This window comes from Acanthochromis polyacanthus, chromosome 13 (assembly GCF_021347895.1).
Source record: "Acanthochromis polyacanthus isolate Apoly-LR-REF ecotype Palm Island chromosome 13, KAUST_Apoly_ChrSc, whole genome shotgun sequence".
Lineage (NCBI taxonomy): Eukaryota > Metazoa > Chordata > Actinopteri > Pomacentridae > Acanthochromis > Acanthochromis polyacanthus.
The window spans coordinates 26,556,858-26,584,774 of NC_067125.1; the positions used below are offsets into that span (position 1 = coordinate 26,556,858).

General features: G+C 38.1%; 1 protein-coding gene and 1 long non-coding RNA gene across 2 annotated transcripts; one reads left to right on the top strand and one right to left on the bottom strand.

The window, feature by feature from the left end:
• Positions 1 to 22: 22 nt before the first annotated feature.
• On the top strand, positions 23 to 2,092 carry LOC127536718 (uncharacterized). Its single transcript, XR_007945836.1, has 2 exons — positions 23 to 179; positions 1,354 to 2,092. It is a non-coding gene; the product is annotated as an uncharacterized LOC127536718 (long non-coding RNA).
• Positions 2,093 to 5,807: 3,715 nt separating this feature from the next.
• Positions 5,808 to 27,818, bottom strand: st14a (ST14 transmembrane serine protease matriptase a). The gene is made up of 20 exons (XM_051958120.1): positions 27,464 to 27,818; positions 24,902 to 25,061; positions 23,949 to 24,079; positions 23,778 to 23,848; positions 22,303 to 22,469; positions 22,149 to 22,184; positions 21,047 to 21,281; positions 20,070 to 20,212; positions 19,056 to 19,159; positions 18,848 to 18,960; positions 18,623 to 18,759; positions 18,439 to 18,543; positions 17,054 to 17,158; positions 16,852 to 16,968; positions 16,012 to 16,128; positions 15,102 to 15,224; positions 14,774 to 14,957; positions 12,367 to 12,638; positions 8,270 to 8,406; positions 5,808 to 6,693 (listed from the first exon to the last, which is right to left on the bottom strand). Exons 1-20 carry the CDS (start codon positions 27,503 to 27,505, stop codon positions 6,535 to 6,537), a joined length of 2,658 nt encoding a protein of 885 aa, XP_051814080.1. The 5' UTR covers positions 27,506 to 27,818; the 3' UTR covers positions 5,808 to 6,534.
• Between the last annotated feature and the right edge of the window lie 99 nt (positions 27,819 to 27,917).

Here is a 27,917-nt window from a genome sequence, read left to right on the forward strand (position 1 = left end):
CCGCTTCCGTTCCGTCCTTAAAAATCATCCGGTACTGATTTGTATTTGTGCCGGGATGGAACCAATGACGTATATATATAGCTATATATAGAGGACTTCATCCTCTCAAAACATGCGCAACACAAGCTTCTCAGGCCAGGGCTGTACCATCCCTCAATTTGGGGAAACCAGAAAAAAAGGTTATGTTCCTTAATTGTTAATGGTTGCTCATTATTTCAATTTAGTACTTTTCTTTTCTTGTCAATTTGTGTGGCGATGAAAATTATTCAGGATCGGTTTTTGGCTTTCATAGTGATTTGCAGCCATTCATTGTGATAATGTTTTCTTTCAGGTATTGGTGAAACAGAAACAAGTCTTTTGGGAATTTGCCATGTTAATTCTTTTATCAAATGTTTTAATAATGTTTTAATAATAATGGACCACTCCTGAACAGCTTTAGTTTGTCCTGCTAAGGGTGGCAGCTGGCATCAAGGACTGCTGTTGCCATGGAGACTGGGGGGTTGTTTGTCCTGCAGTGTTTAGGTGGTGGTACATGTCAAACATCCACGTGAACGTCAAGGTTTACAGCAGAACGTTGCATTAGAACAAGATGATGGATGTTGTTGTTTTCAGCTGTGGTCAAAATGTTGTGGCTGATGGGTGGATCTGTCTGCCTTTACTCTGACATCAGAGTTATACAAAAGTGTTGCATGTGTGCAGAGCAGAAGAGATTTACTTTGTTCTATGAAGTGTTTTGTTTTTAAAGGGAGAGCATTTTTTTATCCACCTGAATGAAGACCCGATCTTTCCCTTCAAAGGATAGTTAATAATTACTACAGCTTCCATAGTGGTCCCATCAGAGAAAATCATATCCATATACAGATTTTTATTAATTCCAGGGCTGGTTCAATAAAGATAATAATCAATAACTTCATCAGATAATTCTTTGTTGCAGCTGGAATTTTGCAGACTGAGAGATGGTTGAGAAGGTTTGCAGTTCTTGTTTTAGCAAAATATGTTATAATAGAAGATTTTTATTGTCATTGTACATGAAATTATCTGCAAACCAGCAAAGTGCATCAGTCTAAGGTATCTAAAAATAAAGAAAAGTGTTTCTAAAGCCAATAATAAACAGAATATTTTGAGGAAATATTCTAAAAAGGAAAGAAAAGCTCCATTCTCATTCCTCTCAGGATAAATTGTCATTAAAATTGACTTTAAATTTAACTTAAACATGAGATAAAAACATTTACTTTCATTACCAATGTTGCCCAGTTTTAATAAAGTTTATGCTACTTTTATTAAATGATGAAAGTGAATAAATTGTATTTGTGTGATCTGTGTTTGATTTCTGTCTTTTCTCCTGTCATCCAGATGTTCAGAGGGAGTTGATGCCTCATCTGGTCAAGCCGATTGGAAGGTCTTGAAGTTCTCTGAATGTAGATGGTCCTCTGACTGGATTTAAGGTTCAGATGCTCAGTAACAAACTCCACCAATGAGCAAACAGGGAAGTTTTAGGTCTATTAAATGTTGCTATGAAGGTATCACTGTTTGTCTTTGTGAATGCAATGTGCTCTTTAAATTGAACTTAGAAGTAAATCCTTCCATCTGAAAGGATTTAGTTGCATTAGTAACCTCATAACATTCTAATTTTTATTCTAGTCTTGATTGGAAATAGAATCTCTGTATTGATTGAGCGTTTGTTATGCTGAAGCAGTCACCAGTTTTTCTGGAGCGAATGAGAAAGAGTCTTACCACATCCTGACATGAGGAAAAAGACTGTATTGAAGATGACAATGAGAAAAACTAGCAAACAGCAGACGGCATGCATTCAAGGTGAGCTCTGAACATCTGATCTGGAACAGGAATTCAATAACGGCAGCATGAGCTTCATTTCAGTCTGTAGCTGCTGAATTCATGGATGGATCATCTGCCACTAGAGAGGAAGACCATCAAACTTCCACATCAGCTGATGGAGGTCCAAGAGTCTCACCAAACAACCTACAGAGTGAAGACCTCTAACCTGATTGGACGGCCTCCTATTCAGCCACATGTGTGAACAAATGCCTCCAAGTTGATTTGTTTTCTAAAATAAATCTAGTTTGAGTCCCAATCTATGCCTGTATGTTTGCTTCTTTACACCACTGTTTACAGTTTAGGCTGTTAGATTGTTCCAGATAAGACAAGTACAAGATACTTCAGAGCTGTTCTATCATGAGCCTGACAGGAAGAAGTCCAACAGTTACTGAATGTTCCTGTGGTCCCCTCAAGGCTACAGGAGGAGTCCTACGAGGACGAGCCGGTCCACCTGCTGCTGCGGTTCAAAACCGACACCGACCACATGGACTTCTACTGGACCACATGGAGGCCTTCAAACCGGACCAACAAGTTCACCAGCTTGTGGGTCTGAGGACGCCGCTGAGCCTCGGCCCGGCCGGCCGCCTCTCTGTGGGTGTTTGAGTGGTGAGAGGTTTGTGAATGCATGTGAACGTATCTGTGTTGAAACTGCACCTTTTGACTCAGTAATGCCAGTAAAAACCAAGAGCTCCTTTATTTGTGACTTCCACTAAAAAACTGATGAAAATAAGTTTGCCAGGGTTCTGACTGATAACAGATTGTTAAACTAGACGAGTCCTCAGTAGAGGGCAGAACCACGCCCAGATCAGTATCCCACATGTTTCACTGATTTGATGCAATACTTAGATTAAAACGTGTTCCTTTAATTTTTTTGAGCACTGTATTTATGATTGATATGAAAATCACATTAAAACATTTTACCATTAGAGTATGTGTCTTTCAAAGACTTGTTTTTTTCAGATCTGGATGTGCTCAAGCTCACAAGTAAGAGGAAGGCTGAACCTTAGTACCAAGGACTTAAAGTTTATATTACTGACATGCCTGACTATTAATATACATGTTCCAGTGATGATCATGATGCTGGATTCTTGAATTGTCTGTGGTGATGGGCAATAGAATGTAGACTAGCATTAGAATAAACTAATTGTAGATTTGTAGTTCTTCTGTGCTTGACTAACGTCTTTTTAGTATGTAGTATGTATGTTTATTCTATTAAATTCAGAAGTTCAGTGGGCACAATTCAGCCCTTGCAAGTTATCTAAAAAATGTGGACGTTATTTTTCCAACTCCAGTTGTAAACACCAGCATAAATATGCATACTATATATGCATAACAGGTAACGTTCAGATTTGTGACTACCAAAAATGGCCTAGTTTGAGAGTAAAATTGAGCATGATGCAGTGATGGCTAGAAGTTGGGACTTTGCATGGCTATAGTAAGAGGATAGATGAGTTTCTGTGCAAATTTGCAGATCTCTACCACCTGTGCTACATTGACTTCAGGGTCCTTGAAAATTAGGCACTTTTCATGGGGGGCAATGTTCAGCAGTCCATATCTCTCTCAACAATGTGCTTAGAGGGCTCCCCCTGTATAAGTTATAAGCCAGTCTGGTCTAGAGCAATACTAAATGGTGCTAAGACATTAATCTGTAAGATTTCTAGCATTTTTAACACCCTTAACCCTACTCGCGAGTGGTTTTTACAAATAATTTATACATTTTGGGCAAGCCCCCCTGCTCTGTAGAGACTTCTCCTGAGTGTGTGTGTTGTTTATAGGACATCACCAACATGAAGGGAGCTTGGAGAAAAAAATTTTCAAGTCTCTGTGATACCCAGAAGCAGAGATATAAGCATTTTAAAACCTAAAAATTCCAGGTGAGGATTGGGGGGAGGGCATTTAGGCCTAAATTATTAAAATTTGAAAATGCCATAACTCAAAAATTATTGGGAGTATAATCCTGTAATTTTGCACACAAAGCTTTTTTTTATCATGGTCTTTCACCACCAGCACCCACAGTAAAATTGAAGATGGTACTGCAACCACCTTCCTGAATATTTGGTGTTTTGGGATGGAATAAGCCAGCTTGAGAGCCGTAGAAGGTTTTAATCTTTGGGGCCGAGTGCCAGAAAACATTTAGAAACCATCATCAACAAAACACTCAAAGATTTGAACATCATTAAAGGGAAATTCAGCTTTTGCATGACATTGTCAAATTAAAGGACATTTATTTCCAACGTAAATGTGTGATATTCATCCTCTGGAGCTTCTCTTCACATTATCGTCCACCTGGACTGGTTTGGTCGGGAGCATGAGCAACAAACCTCTGAAAAACTGCACTTTAACATCAATGAATGACACTGAAGTTTAATCTCTGCATAAATGAGACTGAGTCTGGATGTGCTGCTCTGTCATTAACTCTTAAGTTTAGGGAAAGTTCAAACAAAAGAGGACAGTTCAGATAAGACTTGAGAATGAGCTTATTTTGAACAAACATCTCAGACTTTCTGAGCTTCAGCACCTCTAGCAAGATATTTTGACAGCAAGCAACTCAAGAGATCCAGAAGTTGGAGAGAGTTAGCTTTAGTTGAGCCAAAGAACATGTGGGACGCTAACCTAGCAAACATTTCAGACTTTTCTCTATGAATTCTGAGAAATAATTTCCTATTTAATGGCTGAGCTACACATCTGAACTCAGTCTCATTAAAACAGACTCCAATTCAGTGTCATCCATGCATATTAAAGTGCAGTTATCCAAAATGTTTGTTGCATGAGCTCCAACAAAACCTGTCCAGGTAGAAGGCTACTTTGACAAACGGGAAGTGGAAGATTCCAAGCATATTTATAGAAGGGGGAACCGGACTGTACTAAGTGTGGTCGAGTATAGAGGGGTGTTTTGTGGGTTTTTAAGGCTGATAATGATTATTAGTGAGACATTTGGAGGAGATATTCATTTGCAGTAAATGAAAGTATTTAAAATCTTGGAGTTAAACTTCGAAGAACAAAAACTTTCACAGAAAACTTTGTTGATACGTTTTTGTTTTGTTTACAGATGTTAAGTTTAAGGAGTTTTATTCGTGACGTATAACCAATCAAATCACTCCAGAAGACAGAGTGACCACAGCTAGATAAAGGTTCAGAGTCAAAGTAGCGCCATTTTTAAATGTATTTATTACCGTAAATCAGTAAAAAATCAAATACTGATAATCAGTAAATCAGTCAGCCCACAATTACTACAACTCTGCAATGTATGTCTCTTTCCTTTGACTTGTTATTTGTACAATATATGACGACATTCATTCATCCCAAATGCTAACTATGATGTTTTCTCAGAAACATACTATGCTGCTCTGTTTGTTCTGGCCCTGGGCCACTGCTCTCCTCCTCTGGTGTTTTCTGGATTGTACTCAGCTCCATGGCTTCGTCCACCCGGCCTACGCTGACTCGTCCCGCCTGACGTCTCTGGAGCTGAAGCTGGATTGCATCAGACCAAAGTACAGTCCAATCATGATGCCAGCTGCCTCTCAACAGGCTCCTTCATCAGGTGGCACTTCTTCTGAGGGGAAGCTGAGCTTCAGCAGAACTTTGGAGATGTGTTCCAGTGGTTGGTGGATGTGTGGGGAGATAGAGAGGGACCTTTGAATTGTTCAGGAAGGAAAACAGGGAACCCATTGGTAGTTTTAGTTTAGGGTGCTACTGTGGTGTGTTCTTGGATTTTAAGAGAAGAACAGGAAGAGATTTTTTTTCGTATTGATGATCTTTTACTTTGTTCCTGGTTGGAATGCCCATCAATGTCAACGTGAAGTTCACTTTTAGTTCAGTTTATTTCACCAACACCCATTACACACAGAGAATAATGAACTGCTGAAACAGATGGTCTGTCCTTCTGCAAGTAAAAGCTAAACAGGAAGTGGTTCATCGAGGATGTCATCCATTCAGTCAAAACAAAAGATATAGATGTATACACTAGAGGCTACAATAGAAATATTTTATTTAAAAACATCTGCTATAAAACACACATTTACACATTTAAGACCGATTAAATTGGATAAACTCTACTAAGATTGTGCCAGAAAGAAAAGAGGTCATACGAACATGTTTAACGTGACAGATAAAATGCTAATAAAACCAGTATTTCACTGTTTCGTACAAAGAGAAGAGCAGTTCACATCTGTTAAAAAGAAGTGGCAACCATAATGAGGAGGGCAATGCAAGTGAACAATCGCACCACTCATTTTCAGGGATTTCGGCTGGACTTAGACACCAATCCATAGGAGGTAAGACGGAAAGAGCTTTCTGTCATTTAGCTTTTTAATTTATAAAATACAAAACAACAAGGCACAGGGGTGAAAGATTCTTGAGACGGCTCCTAATAAAACACACAATGCCAGAGTACAAGGAGGCACATTTCATACATGTACATGTGTAACAATCACGCCTGGAGTCCATTTCCTGTGCAGCATATAACATTGTTCTCCATCACAACAAAACAAAACACACAAAAATAAAACATTTATTTACAAAATAAAACATTTCAGCAACCCCGTCATGAATTTTGAAAAAAGAATAAAAATCACAGTGGATCTAAAATGTGCTCTTCAAGCAGACAGTGCGTTTCTCCACTGGGAGGAGGACCGCTGGTCGTCAGTTCCTGATTAGGTTTATGTCTGTGGCCTCGTTGGACCATTTCTCAGCGGACTCCTAAACTCCTGTCTTTTGTGTGATCCAGGCACGGAATTTTGTGACCGTCGTGTAGATGCCTGGTTTGTTTCTGCGAGCGCAGCCGTCACCCCAGCTGACCACTCCTGCCAGGAACATACGACTGCCGGACGGGCTGGACAGAGGACCGCCGGAGTCTCCCTGAAAACAAATGCACAAGAACGTGTTAGAATAGAGGGCAGTGTTTGGCATTATTTATCATTTGCACTAATTTTCCTGTCTCTCTGCAGCTTTCTTCAATGTGTTTTACAGAATCGTGTCTGTCATTTGTCCATTTCTAATTAGAAATGCTTTTTTTTGGTCATGTTTTCAACTGAGCTGTAAGAAAAAAATCTACGAGCTAGCAGCTGTTCTGGTGTCATTCTGAACAAGCTAAACAATCTTATCAATGCAGTAGGATTGACAGCAGTTCAATTTCTACCTAATTTGCTAGTTAAAAAAAAAAAAAAAAAGATTTGGACGTAAAGATCTGGACACCTCTGGCAAATTACAGAGTTCGCTGATTTTTTAGGTAAAAATAATAAAAACCCATGCAACAAGACGTTAAAACAAAAGTTAAACCTTTGTTAATTTTAATTTCACAATAACACAACAATAACTCTAACACTACATAAAAAATTTTGTAGTTTTCAACAAATGAATTACCAACTATTATAACAATAAACAAATTGATTTAAATGAAGAAAAACAAGTCTAAATTTTGTGATTCCAGCTTCTTAACTGTAAATATTTTCTGGTTTCTTTCCTTATCTAAGAAAAACTGAACGTCTTAGAGTTATGGACAAAACATGCAGCTTGGACTTTGAGAAACACCAAATGACTAATCAAAAAAATAACCAAGAAATTAACTGACAATACAAATCGTTCCTAGTTACAGCCCTAATACTCAAATATCCTGTTTGGCAGCTGGCAAACAAGATTCTTATCTTGATGATCTTGAGATGTTTACAGCCGACTTGAACACGTAACATGTTTCAGATCTCTCCACAGATTTTCAAAAATGCATCACTTTAACAGCTTCAGCATCTGTTTCTTAAATTAGTTCATGGTGGATTCTGACGTCTGCTTTGCATTTCTGTCCTGTTGCCTCTTTTTAGTTTCCCTTTTGTGACAAAATGTAAAACAGTCACATCCAGAATGTGGAGATCTTTAGCTGAATCCTTGTGCAGCATATTTCCACCTCCATACTTCTCGGATGGAAGGTTTGTTGTCCTCAAATGTTACAAATGTTTTCCACAAACATACATTCGACGATTATGGTCAGAGAGCTCAGTTGAAATATCATCCAGCCACAGCACTTATCCGCTTGTCCAGATGCCTTTTTTTTTTTAAATTTCAGACTCTGACTTTCCAAATGCAGTGGCAGATCTGATATAAAAACTTCTCCATGTAGACTCTGTCAGTAATACAGGAGCTGTTTTGCATTTCCTTCCTGCCCCATTAATGGGCAATTTTGTAAGTTTTTAAAGTTTGTTGGCCTCTAAGATCTCATCTTACCTTCCACAGCTGCTCTTAAGTGCATGTTTCTTTAATGACATTCAGACTTTGGACTATGTGTATTTACTTATTTTTATTTCAAAGATTAATGCCAAATTTACACAGGAGTGGCCAGTTGCTTGTGCTCTTGATCTTAGAACATCCTTGTTTTTCAGACTGAAGAAAGAAAGAAAGAAAGAAAGAAAGAAAGAAAGAAAGAAAGATTATTTAGATTAATTACCTGACAAGCATCGACTCCTCCAGTCAGCACTCCGGCGCACAACATCCGAGACGTGAGTTGTCCTCCCATTAACGAGTCACACGTCTTCCAGTTGATGATTCGGACCTGAGCCTTCTGGAGAACGCTCGCTGCAAATCCTGAACGACAAACACAAACACAGTGGAGATCAGCGTCACATTTATCTGTAGGTCTACATGTCACGTCATCAAGTTGGACTCAAATGGAGCTTTAAGTGGCATCAAAACTATTTAATTAGTGGCAGGTCCAGTGAAAAGTTGTTCAGTGTGTATTAGCAACAAAACCACAAAGCGACCACCAAAGCCAGCTATGATCACTTTAAAACTTCAGTTCAAATACTGTGTCATCTACGATCTACAGTTGTGCCAGGAAATTCATCAAATCTAAGAATAAAATTTTCACATTTCATCAAAATCACATCTGATTTTCACATTCGCTGTAAGCAAACTGCTTTCTCAAACATAATACTGTTAAAAAACATTAGATTTTGTACTCGTCTACATAACTGAGACACCATGACTGACCCAGCTGTGATCAATAAAAAAAATCCCTGTTTAGTTGATTTTATAAACTTTCTAAATGTGGTGAAACTAATTATGCGCACTAAACTCTTTCTAATTAAGCCTCTAAATGCCCTAAAAGTTCCAGTTTGTTTGAAAAGTATGTTATCTTTCAAAAAAGTCAAAATGACACCATTTATCAGAGTGAGAAAATACAAAAACAGGCAGATTTATCCATTTTTCAGGTCCTTAACACCTCATCTGTGATGTGTTGCTAATTCTAAGATTCAATCATTATTATTAACATTTTATTCCACATGCCTAGGACTTTAAAATTTGGCTATTTTCTCTGAATAGATTCTGCGAAAAACTAAAATTCTGCACCTCTCAGTTGAACTGTGGAGCTCTTAGTGACTCAGCTGTAACCAACAGTCATGTAACCAAAATTGAGACACTTTTCAGCTGAACTTCAAGCTGTTTACTCAGAGCAGAGAGGAGACAAGCAAAGCAACAAATAAAAATAGAAAAGTTAGTAAAATAACATGTAAATAGTACGTAGAGGGGCCACCACTGGAAACACTGCTCTGCTATTGGAAATATGTTGTAGCTGCATGTTGATTCCAGATATTTTTAATTATGTAAAAGAAATAATCATAGAAATAATCATAAAAATAATTACACTATTGTTTTTTGTGCCATTATAAATGTGTCAAACTGCACAGACAATATTCTTAAATTCTCTCTACTTCTAGCAATGGCTGTGCTGTTTCCATTCGGATAACCCTGAATAAATCGGAGTAAAACAAAGTCAAACAATTAATAAATAAACTAATTACAGTGCACTGAAAGTGTAACCTATAGTCTGTCTTTGCTTGTTGTATTTTAATTAATTTCTGCTAATATCTAGACTTAATATTCAAACTCAAACCATGGGCTCAGCATTTCTTTAAAAAATAATTTAAAAAGCAAGTTACTTAACCCTTTAAGCTTCAGTCAATTCCAGCCGTTTTCAGTACAAAAAAATCGCTAATATTCTATTTTTAAATTAAAAAAATTACGAAAAATACGGGGAATATTGGACGCGCAACGCGAGGTGCATTTCCTTGAAAACGACCGATTCGTGGATTTTATACCGACTTCAGGACATGTTTTGGATAAAATAGTTTACTGGCTTGTGTCATCTGGATGTAAAAGGTTGGATTATGGCCGTTTTTTGTGGAATCTTTTTTTCTGTGTGTAATAATGAACCCGGAAATGTGAGTCGCGCTGTGTGCGTTGAAGCCGTGTATAGAGAACGGATGGATGAATATTCGTTTTTGTCGGACAAATGTGTTTTTCTCACCCGCTGTGGTAATCACATCTGAAAGTGGTTTATACCGGCGGATTCATGAGAATCTAAGCTTTCCAACGGTGTATAGTGTTTGTATAATCGCGTTTGCAGCCGTCGGACATTCTTGAAATTCCTATGCAAATTAGTAGGTGTACCGCCGGCGGTACACCTACGACGCACTGAAGCGTAAAGGGTTAACTTACTGCTTTTCTAATATTTATATATATATATATATATATATATATATATATATGTATACACATATTAAAAATCATTCTTTTGTTATTGCATAGAAACAGCAGAACGGAGCAGCTTAGTCTCTATAATTATCTTTACTTCATTAATTAACAAAAAACCCCAAAAACGAGTCAAAAGAAAAGCTGGTTGTCTGTAATTGCTCGTTCCTTATGGGTTTTACATCTCAGTCTATTTCGTCCAGACCTGATAAAACTTTTCTTTTTGCACAAAAATGTCAACTTTTCCATCATGGATAATGTCGATCCATTGCTCAGTGACGGGTGGTTCTACATTTAACCATTTTGGCCTCAGCTTTGATTAAAGATCCTTTCAGTTTTACACACGTGGACAAAATTGTTGGTACCCCTCAGTTAAAGAAGGAAAAACCCACAATTCTCACTGAAATCACTTGAAACTCACAAAAGTAACAATAAATAAAAATTTATTGAAAATTAAATAATCAAAAACAGCCATTACTTTTGAATTGTTGATTAACATAATTATTTAAAAAAACAAACTAATGAAACGGGCCTGGACAAAAATGATGGTACCTCTATAAAAGATTGAAAACTATTTGACCAGAGTGACATGATTAACTCAGGTGTGTCATTTAATTGACATCACAGGTGTTTCCAAACTCATAATCAGTCAGTCTGCCTATTTAAAGGGAGACAAGTAGTCACCCTGCTGTTTGGTGAAAAGGTGTGTACCACACTGAACACGGACAACAGAAAGCGAAGGAGAGAATTGTCCCAGGACATCCGAAAAAAAATGATAGACAAACATCTTAAAGGTAAAGGCTATAAGACCATCTCTAAACAGCTTGAAGTTCCTGTGACAACAGTGGCTCATATTATTCAGAAGTTCAAGACCCACGGGACAGTAGCCAACCTCCCTGGACGTGGCCGCAAGAGGAAAATTGATGACAAATTGAAGAGACGGATCGTTGGAATTGTATCCAAAGAGCCCAGAGCAACCTCCAAAGAAATTAAAGGTGAACTCCAAGGCCAAGGTACATCAGTGTCAGATCGCACCATTCGTCGTTGTTTGAGCCAAAGTGGACTTCACGGGAGACGACCAAGGAGGACACCACTGCTGAAAAAACTCATAAAAAAGCGAGACTGGAATTTGCAAAATGCATGTTGACAAGCCACAAAGCTTCTGGGAGAATGTCCTTTGGACAGATGAGACCAAACTGGAGCTTTTTGGTAAGGCACATCAACTCTATGTTCATAGACTCAAAAACCAAGCATACGAAGAAAAGAACACTGTCCCTACGGTGAAACATGGAGGAGGCTCAGTAATGTTTTGGGGCTGCTTTGCTGCATCTGGCACAGGGTGTCTTGAAAGTGTGCAAGGTACGATGAAATCTGAAGACTATCAAGGCATTCTGGAGAGAAATGTGCTGCCTAGTGTCAGAAAGCTTGGTCTCAGTCGCAGGTCATGGGTCTTCCAACAGGACAACGATCCAAAACACACAGCCAAAAACACCCAAGAATGGCTGAGAGAAAAGCGTTGGACTATTCTAAAGTGGCCTTCTATGAGCCCAGATCTGAATCCCATTGAACATATGTGGAAGGAGCTGAAACATGCCATTTGGAGAAGACACCCATCAAACCTGAGACAACTGGAGCTGTTTGCTCATGAGGAGTGGGCCAAAATACCTGTTGACAGCTGCAGAACGCTCATTGACAAATACAGAAATCGTTTAATTGCAGTGATTGCCTCAAAAGGTTGTGCAACAAAATATTAAGTTATGGGTACCATCATTTTTGTCCAGCCCTATTTCATTAGTTTGTTTTTTTTAAATAATTATGTTAATCAACAATTCAAAAGTGATGGCTGATTTTGATTATTTAATTTTCAATAAATTTTTATTTATTGTTACTTTTGTGAGTTTCAAGTGATTTCAGTGAGAATTGTGGGTTTTTCCTTCTTTAACTGAGGGGTACCAACAATTTTGTCCACGTGTGTAGTCGCTAGAAGTGAGACAGTCTCCTGTTTTCACTCACCTCCCTCTCGAGTGGCGCCCCACCCGGTGACCCATACAGTGTTTCCAGGGGGGAAGCTGTGCTGCGCGGCCGGCAGGCAGATGGGCTTGATGTAGTCGGAGTAGGTGACGGGACTGTCCAGCTCCATGAGGGCGATGTCGTTGTCGAACGTGAAGTCGTTGTAGTTCGGGTGGGGGATGACCTGCTTCACGTTCCTCTTGACGACGTGACTTCCGAGCTTCTTTTGGGTGTGAAGACCCAGATAAGCTTCCCAGGTGCTCGGCTGCGAGTATCTGAGGAAACACACGACAAAACACAACACAAAGTTTATTCTGAGTCTAGAATTAACAGCCACACTGAGTAGCACAAGGATTATATTAGTAACTGAAGGTTAAAAAGGAGTTATTAAAGGTTACGATTATTGTCCGACTCTAAAGTTCAAATCCATAAATATGAACCTACAATAAAATGCACTATGTTAAATATAAAGACCTAAAATAATAGGATCTTATTTATGACACCTTTAATTTTTGTTACTGTATTAGCAAAGAAAACATGATCTGAAACCTGCACTGAGGACCTGGAAGGGTTTCATGTTTCATTTTTAAATTATTCACGCACACGTGCAAGTATCGTGTTGTGAGTAAAAACAGAGGCTTCATGTTACACATGACGAGTTACCAAACTACTGAACTGTTTTTCAGCAGCTTCATGTTTCTTTTATTAGAGAACAACACCAGCAGGTTCTGCACCACGTGTCTAAACACTACATTTAACTGTATTTAACATTGTTCAAGGCTTTGAGGACAAAGCAAAGGATAAAACATTTGAGGTGCGTGCTTGTTCAGAATTTGGAGTGTACTGTTTTTTATCTAAGTATTACTTTAAAATAATTTGAAAAGCATTAACTCTTGAACTCCTAAAAGGAAGGCGTGTTAAAAGAAGAAAAAAAACATAATTAAACTTGAAAAAGAGAAAGAATCGGTTCATATTTAACTTTCAGACGGGACTTGAACTAATCACCTGCAATACATTGTGTCAGTATTTCACTGAAATCACTTTACTCTGTTTAAAAAAAAAAAATCACCAAAAATAGACTGTAGAAAGTAAAACATTTTGAGCTTCTCAACACAACCGTGAAGCTTTCAGTGACTTAGATGACTTAGAACAGTCATGTGACAAAAATTCAGGCAGTTTTCAGCTGACGTGCAGGCAGTGTTTAACACAGAACAGAAAGGAGACATGTATGGACACTAAACTATCTATAGCATGTAGAGTCACAACTTTTTACCCGAGTACTAATTACATCTGTGGGCACTTAGGAAAATGTTAAATAATTCTAATTATATGATTTTCTATTTTTTGTAAAATAAAGAAACTCAACTTTTCATTTTTCTTTCTTTTTTGATTTTTGGCATTCAAACAATATCACACTGCAAAAAGTGCAGATCATTTTAGTCCTCATGCCTCATTTAAAAAACTGATTTTAATATTAATTTAAAAAGATTCTGTAAAAAACAAAAAATTCTGCACTCTTTGATGCAACCGTGAAGCCATTAGTGACTAACAGCTACGTGACAAAAATTCTGAGATTTCTGATAAACTGAGCTGAGGTGAGTGTTTATTCAGAGTGAACAAGTATGGAAACAAATTACAAACATCTATATTAAGTAGAGGAGGTAAAAAAAAATTCCAGTGTCCTGTGAAAATATTATACATGTGGATTTCGTGTTTTTTTTCTCTCAAATTCTGCAAAAGAAGAAGTCAAAATAATTCAAACTTTGTTACTCATTTTTATGTTTTAGGGCTTTACAACTGTGTTATTTTGCAATACAAAATAATATTTCTGAGTTCTCTATCCTTCTAGCCATAACTGTGCTGTTTCCATAGAGGTGCAGGACTTCATAATGTAGTAATAAAGGAAAATATGAAAAGAACAAAATCATCCAGAAACTGCTTGGGGTTCAGAGGATTAAACTACATTGATAGAGCAAGTAGAGAATTAACAGAAACGCTGCTGGTGTCCCTCTCTATAATGATAAAGGAAGGTGGAGGAATTAAAATAAATCCAGGTGCAGAAACAGAAAACAGGATACAAAAGTAAAAAGCTTCTATTTTAGGGGACTAGAGACATAAACAAACGTGTCAGCTTGTGCCTTCTTCAGTGCTCATTTATGCCTTTTTTATGTCTCTATCCCACTCTAATAGGAATTCACGTTTGAAACCCACATTAACAAAGGACTGTAATATGATTCTACTGCTGCACTCATTTCCATTCATTTGGAAAAGAACATCTGCTAAATACACGATATAAAAGGATCTCAGGAAATCATCTGAGTTAGACTTGGATATTTTGAGTAAATATGATCATTATGACGACAAAAAGACAAAACAGTGAGAATAGCAGGGGAAAAAAAGGAGTTTCTACCTCGTTCTGCCGTCGTCCTGCACGCAGTGGGCAGCGGTGACGATCCATTTGGGACTGATGACGGTCGCTCCACACACGTGGCCGAAGTTCTTAACGTGGAGGCTGACCTGCCAGGGAAACTCTCCTTCCAGCACGTCCTGACCGCCCACGATACGCGACGACTTGAACATGCTCCTCCCGCAGTCTGCAGTAAACAATGAAAGAGTCACAGGTTTGGCTTGTCGCTGCTTGTTTTAGTGCCTGAAGCGGGTGGAAGTTCACAGCTGTTTCAGATCGAGATAATGACTACTTTTTCCAATCTGATCCTAGCTTTCCGTTTGTGACGTACCGCAGTTTTCCTCGTCCGATCCGTCCTCGCAGTCCTGCACGCCGTCACACTCCGGGTTCACTTTACTGATGCATTTGTTGTTCTTACATCTGAACGTGAGGTCAGTGCAGCTCACACCAGAGCCTGAGGACGGAGGAGGAGAATAATTATTACATTTAAAGCAGCAAAACCTGCATGAATCGCTGCAGCATGGAGAAAAAAAAAAAAAGACTGATTTCAACATTAAATATGAGGTTGCAAGAACAAAATACTGTTTAATGTGGTTTAATTGAGGAGAAAAAGCTACATTTTGATGAGAAAAGAATTGTTTTTGGACTTCTTGTTGGCTAAATAACTACAACAACCACATATTTCATATTTTTGCCATAACAATGTTGCGCTGCCCTTTCAGACACGTTAGGATTCATTTAGAGTCATGTTTGTGTTCAAATCATGAATTTAAGTCAATTTACATCATTGTTTGAAGCTCTATACCATATATCTCGGCCAAAGCTGCTACATGCATTTTCGTTAAACTCAGCTGCTACCATTTTTCCTTCCTGTTATGAACTAAAACTGATTAAGGCTGAAAAGATCAACCAAAGCAATAAATGTATCACATAATTTAAAAAAATAAAATGTCTAATAGAAGGTAAAAGGCTTGAAGGAGCCTCAGATTTGGTGGATTTTTGCTGCATTTTTTACCACAAGTCACCACCTTCCTTTCTTTTTGCACATTGTGACTTCCTAATTAATTTCTAGAAAATAAATTATACCCTCTAAACTGCTTGCAACAGCTTGCAGCAATTTCAATTTAGCCTTCAGATGGAGTTGCTAAACTCTACTGGCAACTTATTCTGCTTGCTTTGAGAGAAATCTGAATATTTCAAGCTGAAATAATTTGTGCAGTTTAGCAGAAATCCAGTCTTACTTCCTCCACAGTCGAGCTCATCTGATTGATCCTCACAGTCGACCCTGCCGTCGCACTTCTTCTTCCCGGGAATACATTTGCCATTCTTACACGTGAACTCTGCAGATCCACACCTACCTGAAGAAGAAAAAAAAACAGGTTAGAGAAGCAAACATGATAAAGTATCATCATCATTGGCCTATCCCGTCATAGACGACGATGGAGTCGACGACTTCTTCGCACGCCGCTCTTCGCAAAAGGAGATGTAACGGTTAGATGCTATGTGGGTCCCATGTTTGATGATTTGCCTCCAAATGTCTCAGTCTGAGGCAGCAGCTTCCCAGGTGTGTGTTGGGATGTTGAAGGCAACAAGGTCACGTTTGAGAACATCCCTGTATCGCAGCTTTGGTCTTCCTTGTGGGCGAGGAGCAAGTGCCAGTTCCCCATACATGATCTGGCTGGGAAGACGGTCTTTATCCATGCGGTGTACATGGCCTGCCCAGCGTAGTCGACTGACACAGATGATGGTGTACATGTCCACACTGCCAGTCATCGTGAGTACATCTGTGTTTGGTACCCGGTCCTTCCATGATATGCCAAGGATGAAACGGAGGCATCTGAAATGGAAGGCATTCAGGCGGTGTTCTTGCTTGCGGTAGGTAGTCCAAGTTTCACTACCATAAAGAAGAACGCTGAGGACACAGGCTTCGTAAACTGCTTGCAACAGCTTGCAGCAATTTCAATTTAGCCTTCAGATGGAGTTGCTAAACTCTACTGGCAACTTATTCTGCTTGCTTTGAGAGAAATCTGAATATTTCAAGCTGAAATAATTTGTGCAGTTTAGCAGAAATCCAGTCTTACTTCCTCCACAGTTGAGCTCATCTGATTGATCCTCACAGTCGACCCTGCCGTCGCACTTCTTCTTCGCGGGAATACATTTGTCATTCTTACACGTGAACTCTTCAGATCCACACCCACCTGAAGAAGAAAAAAAAAAACAGGTTAGAGAAGCAAACATGATAAAGTAAATGCAGCAAAATTCATCAGAGTTAACGAGCCTCACAGTTCATCTCGTCTGTTCGGTCTCCGCAGTCGTCCACGCCGTCACACAGCCAGAACCGCGGCTTACACAATCCATTCTTACAGTTGATATCTTTATCCCTGCACTCTGGAGGGAAAATAGTTTTTAAAAGTCTGATTATTACAGGTCTAACTCCTTGTAAAGAAAAGAACAGTGATTTAAAAAGTGGTTAAATCTCTGAACTCCAAGCAGTGGGCAATTTTTAGAAAGTCCTGCATCTCTATGGAAACAGAAAAACCATGACTAGAAGTAGAGAGAACTCAGAAATATCTTTTGTACAGTAAAACACAGACATACTGCTATAAATCACAAAAAAGGACACCAAAAGTTGAATTTCTATACTGATGTTTTTTCAAAAAAATTGCAAAAACGTAGAATAATATTTTTCTGAGTGCTGACAGGTGCTGCCAATGCTGGAAAAAAACGGTGACTATACATTCCACTAATATTTTACTATTTATTTTAATAAATTATTATTAATATTTACCTATTTTTATCTTGTTTCTGTACTTGCTTCCTATCTGCGTCTGCTCTGAGGAAACACTAACTGCAGTTCAGCCCAATTCAGCTGAAAAGGCTCACAATTTTGGAATATTGATATATATATATATATTAAAATTTCTTTAAATGTTTATGTTACAAAACTTACAAAAAATAATGGAATGGAATCAATGTGTACAACACTTATGAAGTGTTATCACTGAAAGTATTATTAGTATAAATATAGTATGAACATTGGCTTCATGACATTACAGATATTCAACTATTGACATTTTAAATATGTTTCTATACTTGTAAAGACAGCCTGCAGTTCCGTTAAAAAAATCCCAGTATTTTGGATTATTTGTATAATTTTGTGAATTTCTTTGAATACTTATGTTACCATGAAAGTGCTACCAATACTGGATAAAATTGTGTTTACTTAGTGTTTATTTACATCTTTAATTTGCTTCCATACCTGTAAACACAGCTTGCAGTCCAGCTGAAAAATCCCTGAATTTTTGACAGAAAACTGCTGGTCACATCTGAATCATAAATGGCTTCGTTTATGTGCTGAGAAATGCAGATTTTTTTTGTTTTTTATCAAATATAGCCAGTACAAATGGCTTATTTTTGACAAATGATTTTATGCGAAGACTTTGCAATGTTTCCGGCCAGAAAAACACATTCTAGATGTGCAGTTCAAGGACAGTTGGGAAATTAAAAATGTAATTATTCATTGTATTTTTTCAGTTTCTAGCTCTGATAAATGCGGCAATTTGGGCTGTTTTTAAAAGATAACATTCCTTTAAACCCTGATGTGGATTTTTGGAGTTCAGAGGGTTAAAAATAAAAGTCTGAGTTTGATGTAAATAAATATTACTTACTGCAGTTCAGCTCATCAGACATGTCTCCACAGTCATTCCAGCCGTCACACTTGAGCTCATTTTTAATGCAGCGCTGATTCCTGCACTGGAACTGCTTTGGGCAAGCTGTAGGTGACAACGGAATTAGCATGACAAACACATTTCTGATGTTTGGAAATAATCAGAAAGAACCTGAGTCTCTCACGGTCTTTGACGTCGATGGCCTCAAACTGAGCATCGAACCCGCGGTCCACGTAGGAGGCGTCGGAGTAGAACATCACGTTCATTTTGTTGTCGTTGCTGGTTACTGTCACTGTTCCGTCGGGTTGTTCTCCACAAAACCTGAGGATGAGATATACAAGCTTACATCGGCTCTGCTCGGTGATCTCTGTCTGTGTTTCTTTATTGAAATGAGCAAACATGAACTCACTTCTTTCCGTTGACTTCCACGTAATCTTTGCGACAGTCCTTTCTGTTTTCCTGCCCGGGCTCGGACAGGAGGAACTTTTTGAACGTCACCTTCACCACCTTACCAGCAGGAACCTTAATGTTTAAAAGAGACAGGTTACAACTACATGAGAACCATCAGAGAGCAGAAATATGCCTGAAATGTGTTTGATTAGGAGCTGACATCTCACCTGGATCGACCACTGACACGACGTTAAGGGAGGAAAGTAATTTGGGAAGTTTGGAGAAGTGAAGGTGCCATTTTCGCCCATCAGCTGGCCACCGCATGTCATCCCTGTTCAAAAATGAAAAATTATATATGTTTAAAATACATGATATCTTTAAAAAAAATCAGCAAAATTAAAGCACTTATCAAAGGCAAAAACTGTAAAGACTGAAAGAAATGTCAGGTTTTAACTTTACAATGCACAAATCTTAGCTTTTAACGGAAATATTGAATCAAAAAACTTGCGGTTTAGTTGTAATGAATTTTTAAATGACATGTAGAATACTTGTAGTTTAAAGAGTCATTACAACTTAACCGTTTGCTCTAACTAGATTCTACAAAAACCTAAAAATTCTGTGCTCTTCTGCTAAATTAAAAAGCCATTCGTGACTCAGTTGAGACAAACAATTAAATTACAAAAATTCTGAGATTTTTCAGCTGGAATGCAGGAAAGCGTTTACACAGAGCAGATATGTATGGCTATTTCATGAAAATCATTTTTTTCCCTGATGCCTCATTTAAAAATTAGAAAATTTCTTTAAAAAGATTTAGTAAAACATAAAAAATTCTGCACTCCTCAACACAACTGTGAAGCCATTAGTGACTCAGCTGCAACCAACAGTTATGTGAAAAAAATTCTAGGATTTCTGGATAAACTGAGCTTAATTGAGTGTTTAATATGGAAACAAATTTAAAATGTCTATAGCAAGCAGAGGCTCAATTTTCTCCAGTGTTGGTAACATCTGTGAAAATATTGTGTATGTGGATTATATTTTTTTTCTGAAATTCTGCAAAATAAGGAATAAAATTAATTCAACTTTAGTTTTAAATTTTTTTTTTCTGTTTTAGTGCTTTATAATTGCAAAAAAAAAAAAACATTTCTGAGTTCTCTCTACTTCTAGTGACGGTTGTTCTGTTTCCATAGAGGTTCAGGACTTTATATTGAAGCAAAAAAATAAATCTGAACATTATTTCCTACCTTTACTTCCCCGCCGGACTTGTGAAACTTTAGCTCGAAATCCGGGGTAGTTCTGTTTTTCGTTCGTGGCCATCGTCACCAGCATGACGTTGCCAGACGACAGGAAGGTGAGCGGTTCGCTGGGGGAGTAACATCCACACAACCTGGAGAAAACAGACGACAGAAACTCACTTTATCCACTGTTTAATGACTTGTATAACAGGATGACATTTCTGAACAAACTGTATATTCAGCAGCCTTTCTCATGTCGCTGATGTGATGCAGTTTTATTTATTTAACTTGCATCTTTACAAAAACAATTTTGAGCAAGATCGAGTTTTCCTTATTGAATCAAGAATAAAAATAGTGACTGAATCTAATTTTTAACTTTGTCCCACACAAAAAACATCATACTTTACTGATCAACTCCCCTCATCATGTGCTGTCAATTTTAGCCACATGTGTGCAAAACTTTTAGACAGAAAATAATAAAATTTTCAGATTTTTTGGAGTGAAAACAACTAAATATAACCCCTGCAGCAAAATGACCTAAAAAGGAGCTTTACTTCAAATGTCAATCCACTTTTACCTTTCATTTTATACCTTAAAAAAACAATAAAATTAGCACATTTGAGCATCCTGCTAAACCCATACTTAATAAAGAAAGGCTCACTTTTTAATGTCTTACTTTAGTGTTTGGCGGTTGTATTTCCTGATTTTCACTGAGTGATTTATGTCTTTAGGGCAAGAATGCCACTAATAACTTCATTAAACATGCATGAAAGCTTTCTGGCGACTTGTTCTCATGTTTTCAGCTCAGCCACCTCCAGGTTTGGATTAAGTGCTTTCATTCTGGATCAGGTTTAATCCAGACAGTGTTGCTCAACTGCAGCTCTACATATCAGAATCACAGCATCTGACCAGCAGAGGGCCTTACATGCAAGACGAATCCAAATCTGGATCATGCACAGAGCTCTGAACCGATGCTTCAAACTCACTCTTCCATGACTCGGTCCTCGATGGCCACTAGAGAGTCGTAGATCTTCACAAAGTCGCTCATGCAGTTCTCCTCCAGGTTCATGGAGTCGAAGTCGAGCTTGATGACGTATTCGGGGTCGGCCCTCAGCTGCCACTGGATGAAGGTGCTGGGGTCATACGGACTGTTGGGGAACCCAGGGGACTGGATCTGACCGATGTGGTTGGTCCTTGTGTGCTCTGCAAACCTGAGGTACTCTAAGACAGAAACAGCGACGTTCAGTGGAATTTAGCATCACCGTCACACATGTTGGCAGACACAAACTGCTGACAAATTAAAGGAAAAACCTGCAGAAAGTGTGTCATTAAGCTGCTGGACCTTCATGTGCTCCATTTAATGCAGTTACACCATACTATCCACTTACAATTATGGGCATTTTTTCAATTTTATAAATGTGGTGAAATTAAAAAAGCTAACTAAATTCTTTCTCATTAACCCTCTGAGCTCCAAAATCTGCCAGCAGGTTCAAAAGCCTTGTTATCTTTAAATAATGGCAAAATTACAACAACTATCTGAGCTAGAAACTGCAAAAACAAGCAGAATCGTCCAATTATCAACTTCTAAAAGTCTTTACCTACTCGTCCGTGATGCGATGATATTGGAAAACGCAACCAAATGTGAGCTCAAAATCAGTTTATTCCACAATATAATTTTACTCTGCATGCCTCATTAAAAAATTGGCCATTTGAAGTGAATAGATTCTACAAAAAACGAAAAATTTTGTGGTCCTCAATGCAACTGTGAAGATATAAATGACTCCACAGCAACCAGCTGTTATATGGCAGAAATTCATGGACTTTTCCACTAAACCGCAGGCTGGCGTTGAAATCCATAGTACGTAGATACATTTTGCAGTTAAAATTGAATTCAGAGTGAGTAAAAATGTGACAGGAGCAAAAACAAAAAAAAGGCCCAGAAACTGCTTGGAGCTGGAGGGCAACACATAAAATACTAGACTGCACAGTTATCATGCCACTTAGGAGACTATTTTCTGAAGAATATATTAAAATTTCTACATTTTTGAGTAGAAATATGAATTCCAAACAAGCAAACTGAGCACTTACTGTTGAACGATGTTGAAAACAAGCGAACATCGAGTGCTGCGAGATGAAACAGAGACGTGGTGAAAATGAGGACGAGCAAAAGAAATGCTCACAAATGCTCAAAATCTGATTAAAGCAAAACCAAACAGCATGACTGAGATTCAACGGCCTCTACCTGAAGACACGACGTCTGCAAACACCAGAGCGTTTCCGGTCCTCGTCGGGGATCGCTGCTGTTTGTCCACCAGCTTGTCCATCGTAGACATGATTTTGTCGACGGCTGCTTCCTGTCCGGCGGGAACGTTGAACTCAGACAGGTAGTAGGCGATGACGCTGCCTTCACTGGGAGCAAAGAAAAAAGGAAAAAACAGCATAAAACACAACGTCACTGTGTTGAGAACAAGTTCAGACAAATACATGTGGGGTTTAAAGAATTTATTGGTTTTACAATTTACTGCTTTGTTTTAATAAAGCAGCTCCAGTAATTTAGGTGTTTCGGAAGTTTATTTTTTGTATTTTTTATGTAATAATTAATCCTTAAGTTGATTTTTTTGACATTGCATCCTGATACAACAAAGTCACATAACTTTTAGGGCATCAAAATAAACAAAAAAAATGTTTAAAACACATTTTAACAACAGGAAATTTTAATCTAGCAGTACAATGCGTTTTGAATGGTTGTGCTATTAGATCCAGGATACATCCACACCAAAAACAATCTCTCATGCTTTGCAGAAGTAATAATTAAACATTGAATTGTTTTTATGTTTAACACTCTAAACTGGCAGCTACAAAAATGGTCTTAGTATGCTGATTATCTTATTTTTCTACTTCAAATGTGTCTTTAGCATTTACATTTCATCCTCATACAACAAAATGAACTAAAATTCTGCAAAACTTTTCGGGCACAGAAAAAGAAAATGTTTCTATTTTAACAACAGTGAGACAATTTAGTAGTAAAATGTGTTTTAAATGTTTGTGCTGTTGGATCTAAATTGCCTTCCACATCAAAAACACCAACCTGTTCTTGGTAGAAATAAGAAAAAAAGGGAAATTTAAAAACTGTAAACTGTCAACTGTAAAAAACAGTCTTCGACGTCTAAAGCAGCTACAATAATTTAAGTTTTAATAGCTTTTGTGTGATTTTTATTTATCAAATCATCTTTGTGTTGATTATCTGATATATTCTATCCTTATACAACAAATGTTGCTGAATCACATAATTTTTACGGCATAAATACAAATAAAAACACTGGTATTCAAAATCTTGCTGTTTTAAATGCATGAATGGAATTTGGCAATAAAATGTGTTTTAAATGTTCGTGCTATTGGATCTAATGTACAGCCACATCAAAAACAGCCTCAGTCGACTAAAGCAGCTACAATAATTTAAGTTTTTAATAACTTTTGTGCTTGATTTTTATTATTACTGCCTTTATATTCTACCCTGATAAAACAAGATGAACTGGAATGGTAAAAGTGAACACTTGCATTCAAAATCTTCCTATTTTAACAACAGAAAGTCAAATTTAGCAGTAAAATGGGTTTTAAATGTTTGTGCTATTGAGGTATTCAAACCAGAAACAACCACTCGTCTTTGCTAAAAGTAACAATAAAAAGGAATAAAAAGCTCTGATTTCACTGCTTTACCTGAAAGCCTGAATAGTAGAACCGACATAGTATTTGGCCAGCTGTGGACTTTTGGAATAGACGCCTTTAAGCTGAAAGAGACGAGAGAAAAATCACAGCAGGACATGAGAGAAGCTGCTTGAAAACACAGAAAAAAACAAACGTCGGAGGAAACCTGAGCTGCTGACTCACCTGAGCAGTGATCTGCTTGGCCAGAGCCTTGAACTCGGAGCTGTTGGTGTTCTCATAGGCGTCGTTGAACACCTGGTTGGTGATCCGCATGGAGCCGCTGTACATCCTCTTCACCCGGATATCTTTACGGACTTTAGGAATCACACAGACAAAACTGAATTTACTGCATCACAGTTCAGTTTACTTGATTTTCTGTTCTGTAAACTGGTACCGCTGTGGTTTTTCATCTCATTTTGCCTTTTTCAACTTATTTTTGTCACTTTTTATAAATGACTATTCCAGCTGGAAAAGGCTGATTTTGGAATATCTCCATAGGGGTACAGAGGAACATTTCCAGCAACCATCACTCCTGTGTTCTAATGCTACATTGAGTTAGCTAATGGTGTTGAAAGGCTCATTGATGATTAGAAAACCCTTGTGCAGTTATGTTAGCACAAGAATAAAAGTGTGAGTTTTCATGGAAAACATGAAATTGTCTGGGTGAGCCCAAACTTTAGAACGGTAGTGGACATATCCACAGAGTGCTTGTCTGTGACCACTAAAAGAGACTTAGTAGAGCATTCTGTAATTTATCTAATGCATCTACCTCATTGCCAGTTTGCACCTGTGTACATTGTTCGTCCTTATTTGCACTAATATGTTACTAAGCTGTAGATTTTTATTTTATTTTCATTCCACTTTTTATTCTTATTATCTTACGTGTACTACACTTGTATATACATTTATCCCCATTTGTTTTATTTATGTTCGATGTCTTTCATTTCTACTCTCTCTCTTACATTATTGTTGCACTGCCTGCTCCACATTCCTTTATATTTGCCCCCTGGGGACAAATAAAGTTCTCTGAATCTTCTACACCATTGCTTTCTTTTTGTTTTGCCTTTGTGACATTACTTCATATTTATTTATTCACTGAGCATGTGCTATGTTGTGAACATAACTGAGCTACTTACAGTGGAAATGCCAGACCAGCAGTCCGGTCATTAGTGACACAACAGCAGCAAAGATCACCACACCGATCACTGCCCCGACTTTTCCCGGACCTTTCTTCTTCTCGAGCTTTTTGTTGTCCGACGCCGGCAGGAACTGGACTGAAGTGTCCCAGTCTTTATCCTGGAAGATGAAAATATAAATAAAAAAAGAGTGAAATACATAAAACTGAAGGCCTGACTCGAGCTGAGGCCACAACTTCCAACTAAAGAGGATGACAGCATCTGAGGACACAACTGCTCCTTTATTGACAAAGTTAATTTTGTTTGTGTTTTTCAGAAGGAGATTAAAAGTTTCTGTCTGCAGATAATCAGCTGGAGCTAAGAGGCGGCGGGCTGCAGGTAGATACTTGTGCGTTTCAGGAATGTCGAAGCCTGCGGTGACCTACAAACGCGGGAAGTGTGCGACATTCTTCTGAAACGTGACATAATGCCGAATCCTGTGGGAATCTGCTCAAAATTAACTGCAGAAAATGTCATTAAAGATCTGCTCGTAAAAGAACAGAAGTTTCAGTGTCTCGTAGCGATCTGGAAGGAAACTTTAGTCATGAGTCACGTCCCTGTGGTTACCTGTGAGAGGAGGGGGAGGAAGGACAAAGGTTTCACCCTGTAAAATCCAGTCAAACCTGCTGGGAGCAGAAAAAAAACCACCAACACACACAACAAGTTTCTATGAGGCAGCGAAGGGTGGCATTTAGGAACTTCACTGCTCTACAAAGCTTTCAGAAATATTAACTTTGCACGAGGAAAACATCACCTGTAACTTTTACAGCATGAGATGCTTTGTTAACCAAATGTCTTTCTGCTTGTTTAACCCAGATACTGAATGACAACACTGAACCACACTTTACTCACAAGTGCACATGAAGATGCACCATTTTTACATTTGTCATATCAAAATTATTATTTTCAGAGCTTATGTGATAAAAACATGTCCAAAATTTCTAAAGGGTAAATTTTGAATATCTCTTTGTATTGATGAAGGAATCAGAAAATATCAACAACAGCCTGAAACAAATTAATTACCTAATGTTTTAAGGAATAAAATGTCGTATAAATCTTCATAATAAATCACTGAAGTGTAGATTTCGGGCTCAGAGATTGGGAAAAATACTTGCTTGTTTTGTAAAATTACAAACAATTTTTATTGAAAACCACTGTTTGCTGCTAAAAAATATATTTTTCTGCCAATCTGTCATTCTTTGTTTATGTAAAATAGACACAATGTAATACATAAACACCTAAATGGGTATTTATTTCCACTTGTCTTAAAGAAGACACTCTATTTAAGTAAAATCTTCTTTTTTTTTTTACCTCTCTGTCTTGCTTTTAAATGTTTTTTAAAGCACCAATTTAGATGAACTGATAATGAAAAAACATGAGCTTAAGCATAACTGCTGGTGCACAACAGATGCTCCTTTCAGTTTTTCTGGGTTTATTACAAGCATTTGCTGCCTGAGATGTTTCTAAAATAAAAAATGACAGTCTAAATTATGACAGAAAGAAAACATGTCTACTTATTAACAACACAAAGTTTTCTCTGCAGCAAATAATCCAAATAATATTCACTTTTTGTGAAGCCAAGAAGTGAAGAAATTTTTCTACATGGTTTAATCAGCATTTTAAAGATAAAAAATCTATTATACAGGCTTATTTACTGGTTATTCTTGAACTGTAAAGATAATATTCTCAAAAGTGACATTACGTTTTCACCAAAAAATACACAGAAAAACAACTTTCCTCCTCACATCTGCTCGGTTATGCAACTGGAGGTCAAATCTTCTGAGGCTGAAGGGCGATTTTCTTTGACAAAACGCCTCGTTTTTATCCCCACACTGGGATGCTGTGGCGTAATTTCTACTGAATGTTACTTGTACATAAGAGAAGGAAGGGAACAAGTTGCAACAAGGTGGAGGGAACTGGAGGAATTCAGACGTCAGTATGTTTTCTGCGGAGCTACGTTTATGTTTTCATGTCAGACATCCACATTAGAAAAGATTCTGAAGCATTATTTTACATTTTCTGCAAGTAAAAGGGAAGAAAATCAACTTTGAATTAAAAAAAATCAGTGAATCTCTACCCATCCTGTCACTCCATTTAACATGTCTGGATGCAGATAACAAATCCTGGAAACTGCAGCCTCAAAAACAGGCACGAGGGTGTAAAAGTTTAGCCGAAAAGTGCCAAAATCAGCTTCTAATCTGAACACAACCAGACGCTTGGCAGAGAAATGAGTGCTGGATTTCTGCTTCACTTGTTTGTCTTTGGGCAAAGCAGAGTGATGGTGATAAGAGGAACAAAGCAGATACCGAGGCTGCAGACAGACACAAACCTGTCAGCAGTCACTTGAACGTATGTGTGGAATGAAAACTCAGAACACCTGTCTCACTCTGTGTGTGTGTGTGTGTGTGTGTGTGTGTGTGTGTGTGTGTGTGTGTGTGTGCTCATTCACCTGTAACACTTTCTAACCCACATTTACGCAACGATGTCAGAAACATTTAACCAGAATAAAATCCTCCATCTCACCTGCTTTGGGGCGTATCTGAGTCCACTGTTCATGTAATCCATCAGGAATCCGGGTTAAAGATAAAATACAACCACCTGATCCACTTCCCCTCTCCTGGTTAATTTCCCTGAACGCACCACAGGATCCTTCCGAGGTGAAGTTGCAGGCCGGAGGTGCGTCCTTGTCACAATAAATAAATCAAAAATCCACCTGCGAGCGATAAAAAAGAAACTCTTCGGAAAGAAAAAGTCTTTTAAAAAAAAGCCGAGATGCTCACAAATGCCTCCTGACCGGAATGCGTGTGACTCCGACGGAGGGAGAAGCAGAAACGCAGGACTAGAACGTCTTTTTCCGGGAGGTTCGGGTTTCTGAGGGCGAGGCTCCGCCCACCTGCGCACCTGTGAGCTTCCTGTTTACCCGCACAGGTGAGAGCAGCAGCAGAATGTTGGATTCTGGGTAAAACCACCCATTTAC

Coding starts and splice junctions, on each gene's coding strand:
- st14a (XM_051958120.1), bottom strand. CDS start 27,505: ATGGATTACATGAACAGTGGACTCAGATACGCCCCAAAGCAG. Junction 22,185..22,302: donor TGCAGACGTCGTGTCTTCAG/GTAGAGGCCGTT, acceptor TTCATCTCGCAG/CACTCGATGTTCGCTTGTTT. Junction 20,213..21,046: donor GAGGACCGAGTCATGGAAGA/GTGAGTTTGAAG, acceptor TGTTTTCTCCAG/GTTGTGTGGATGTTACTCCC.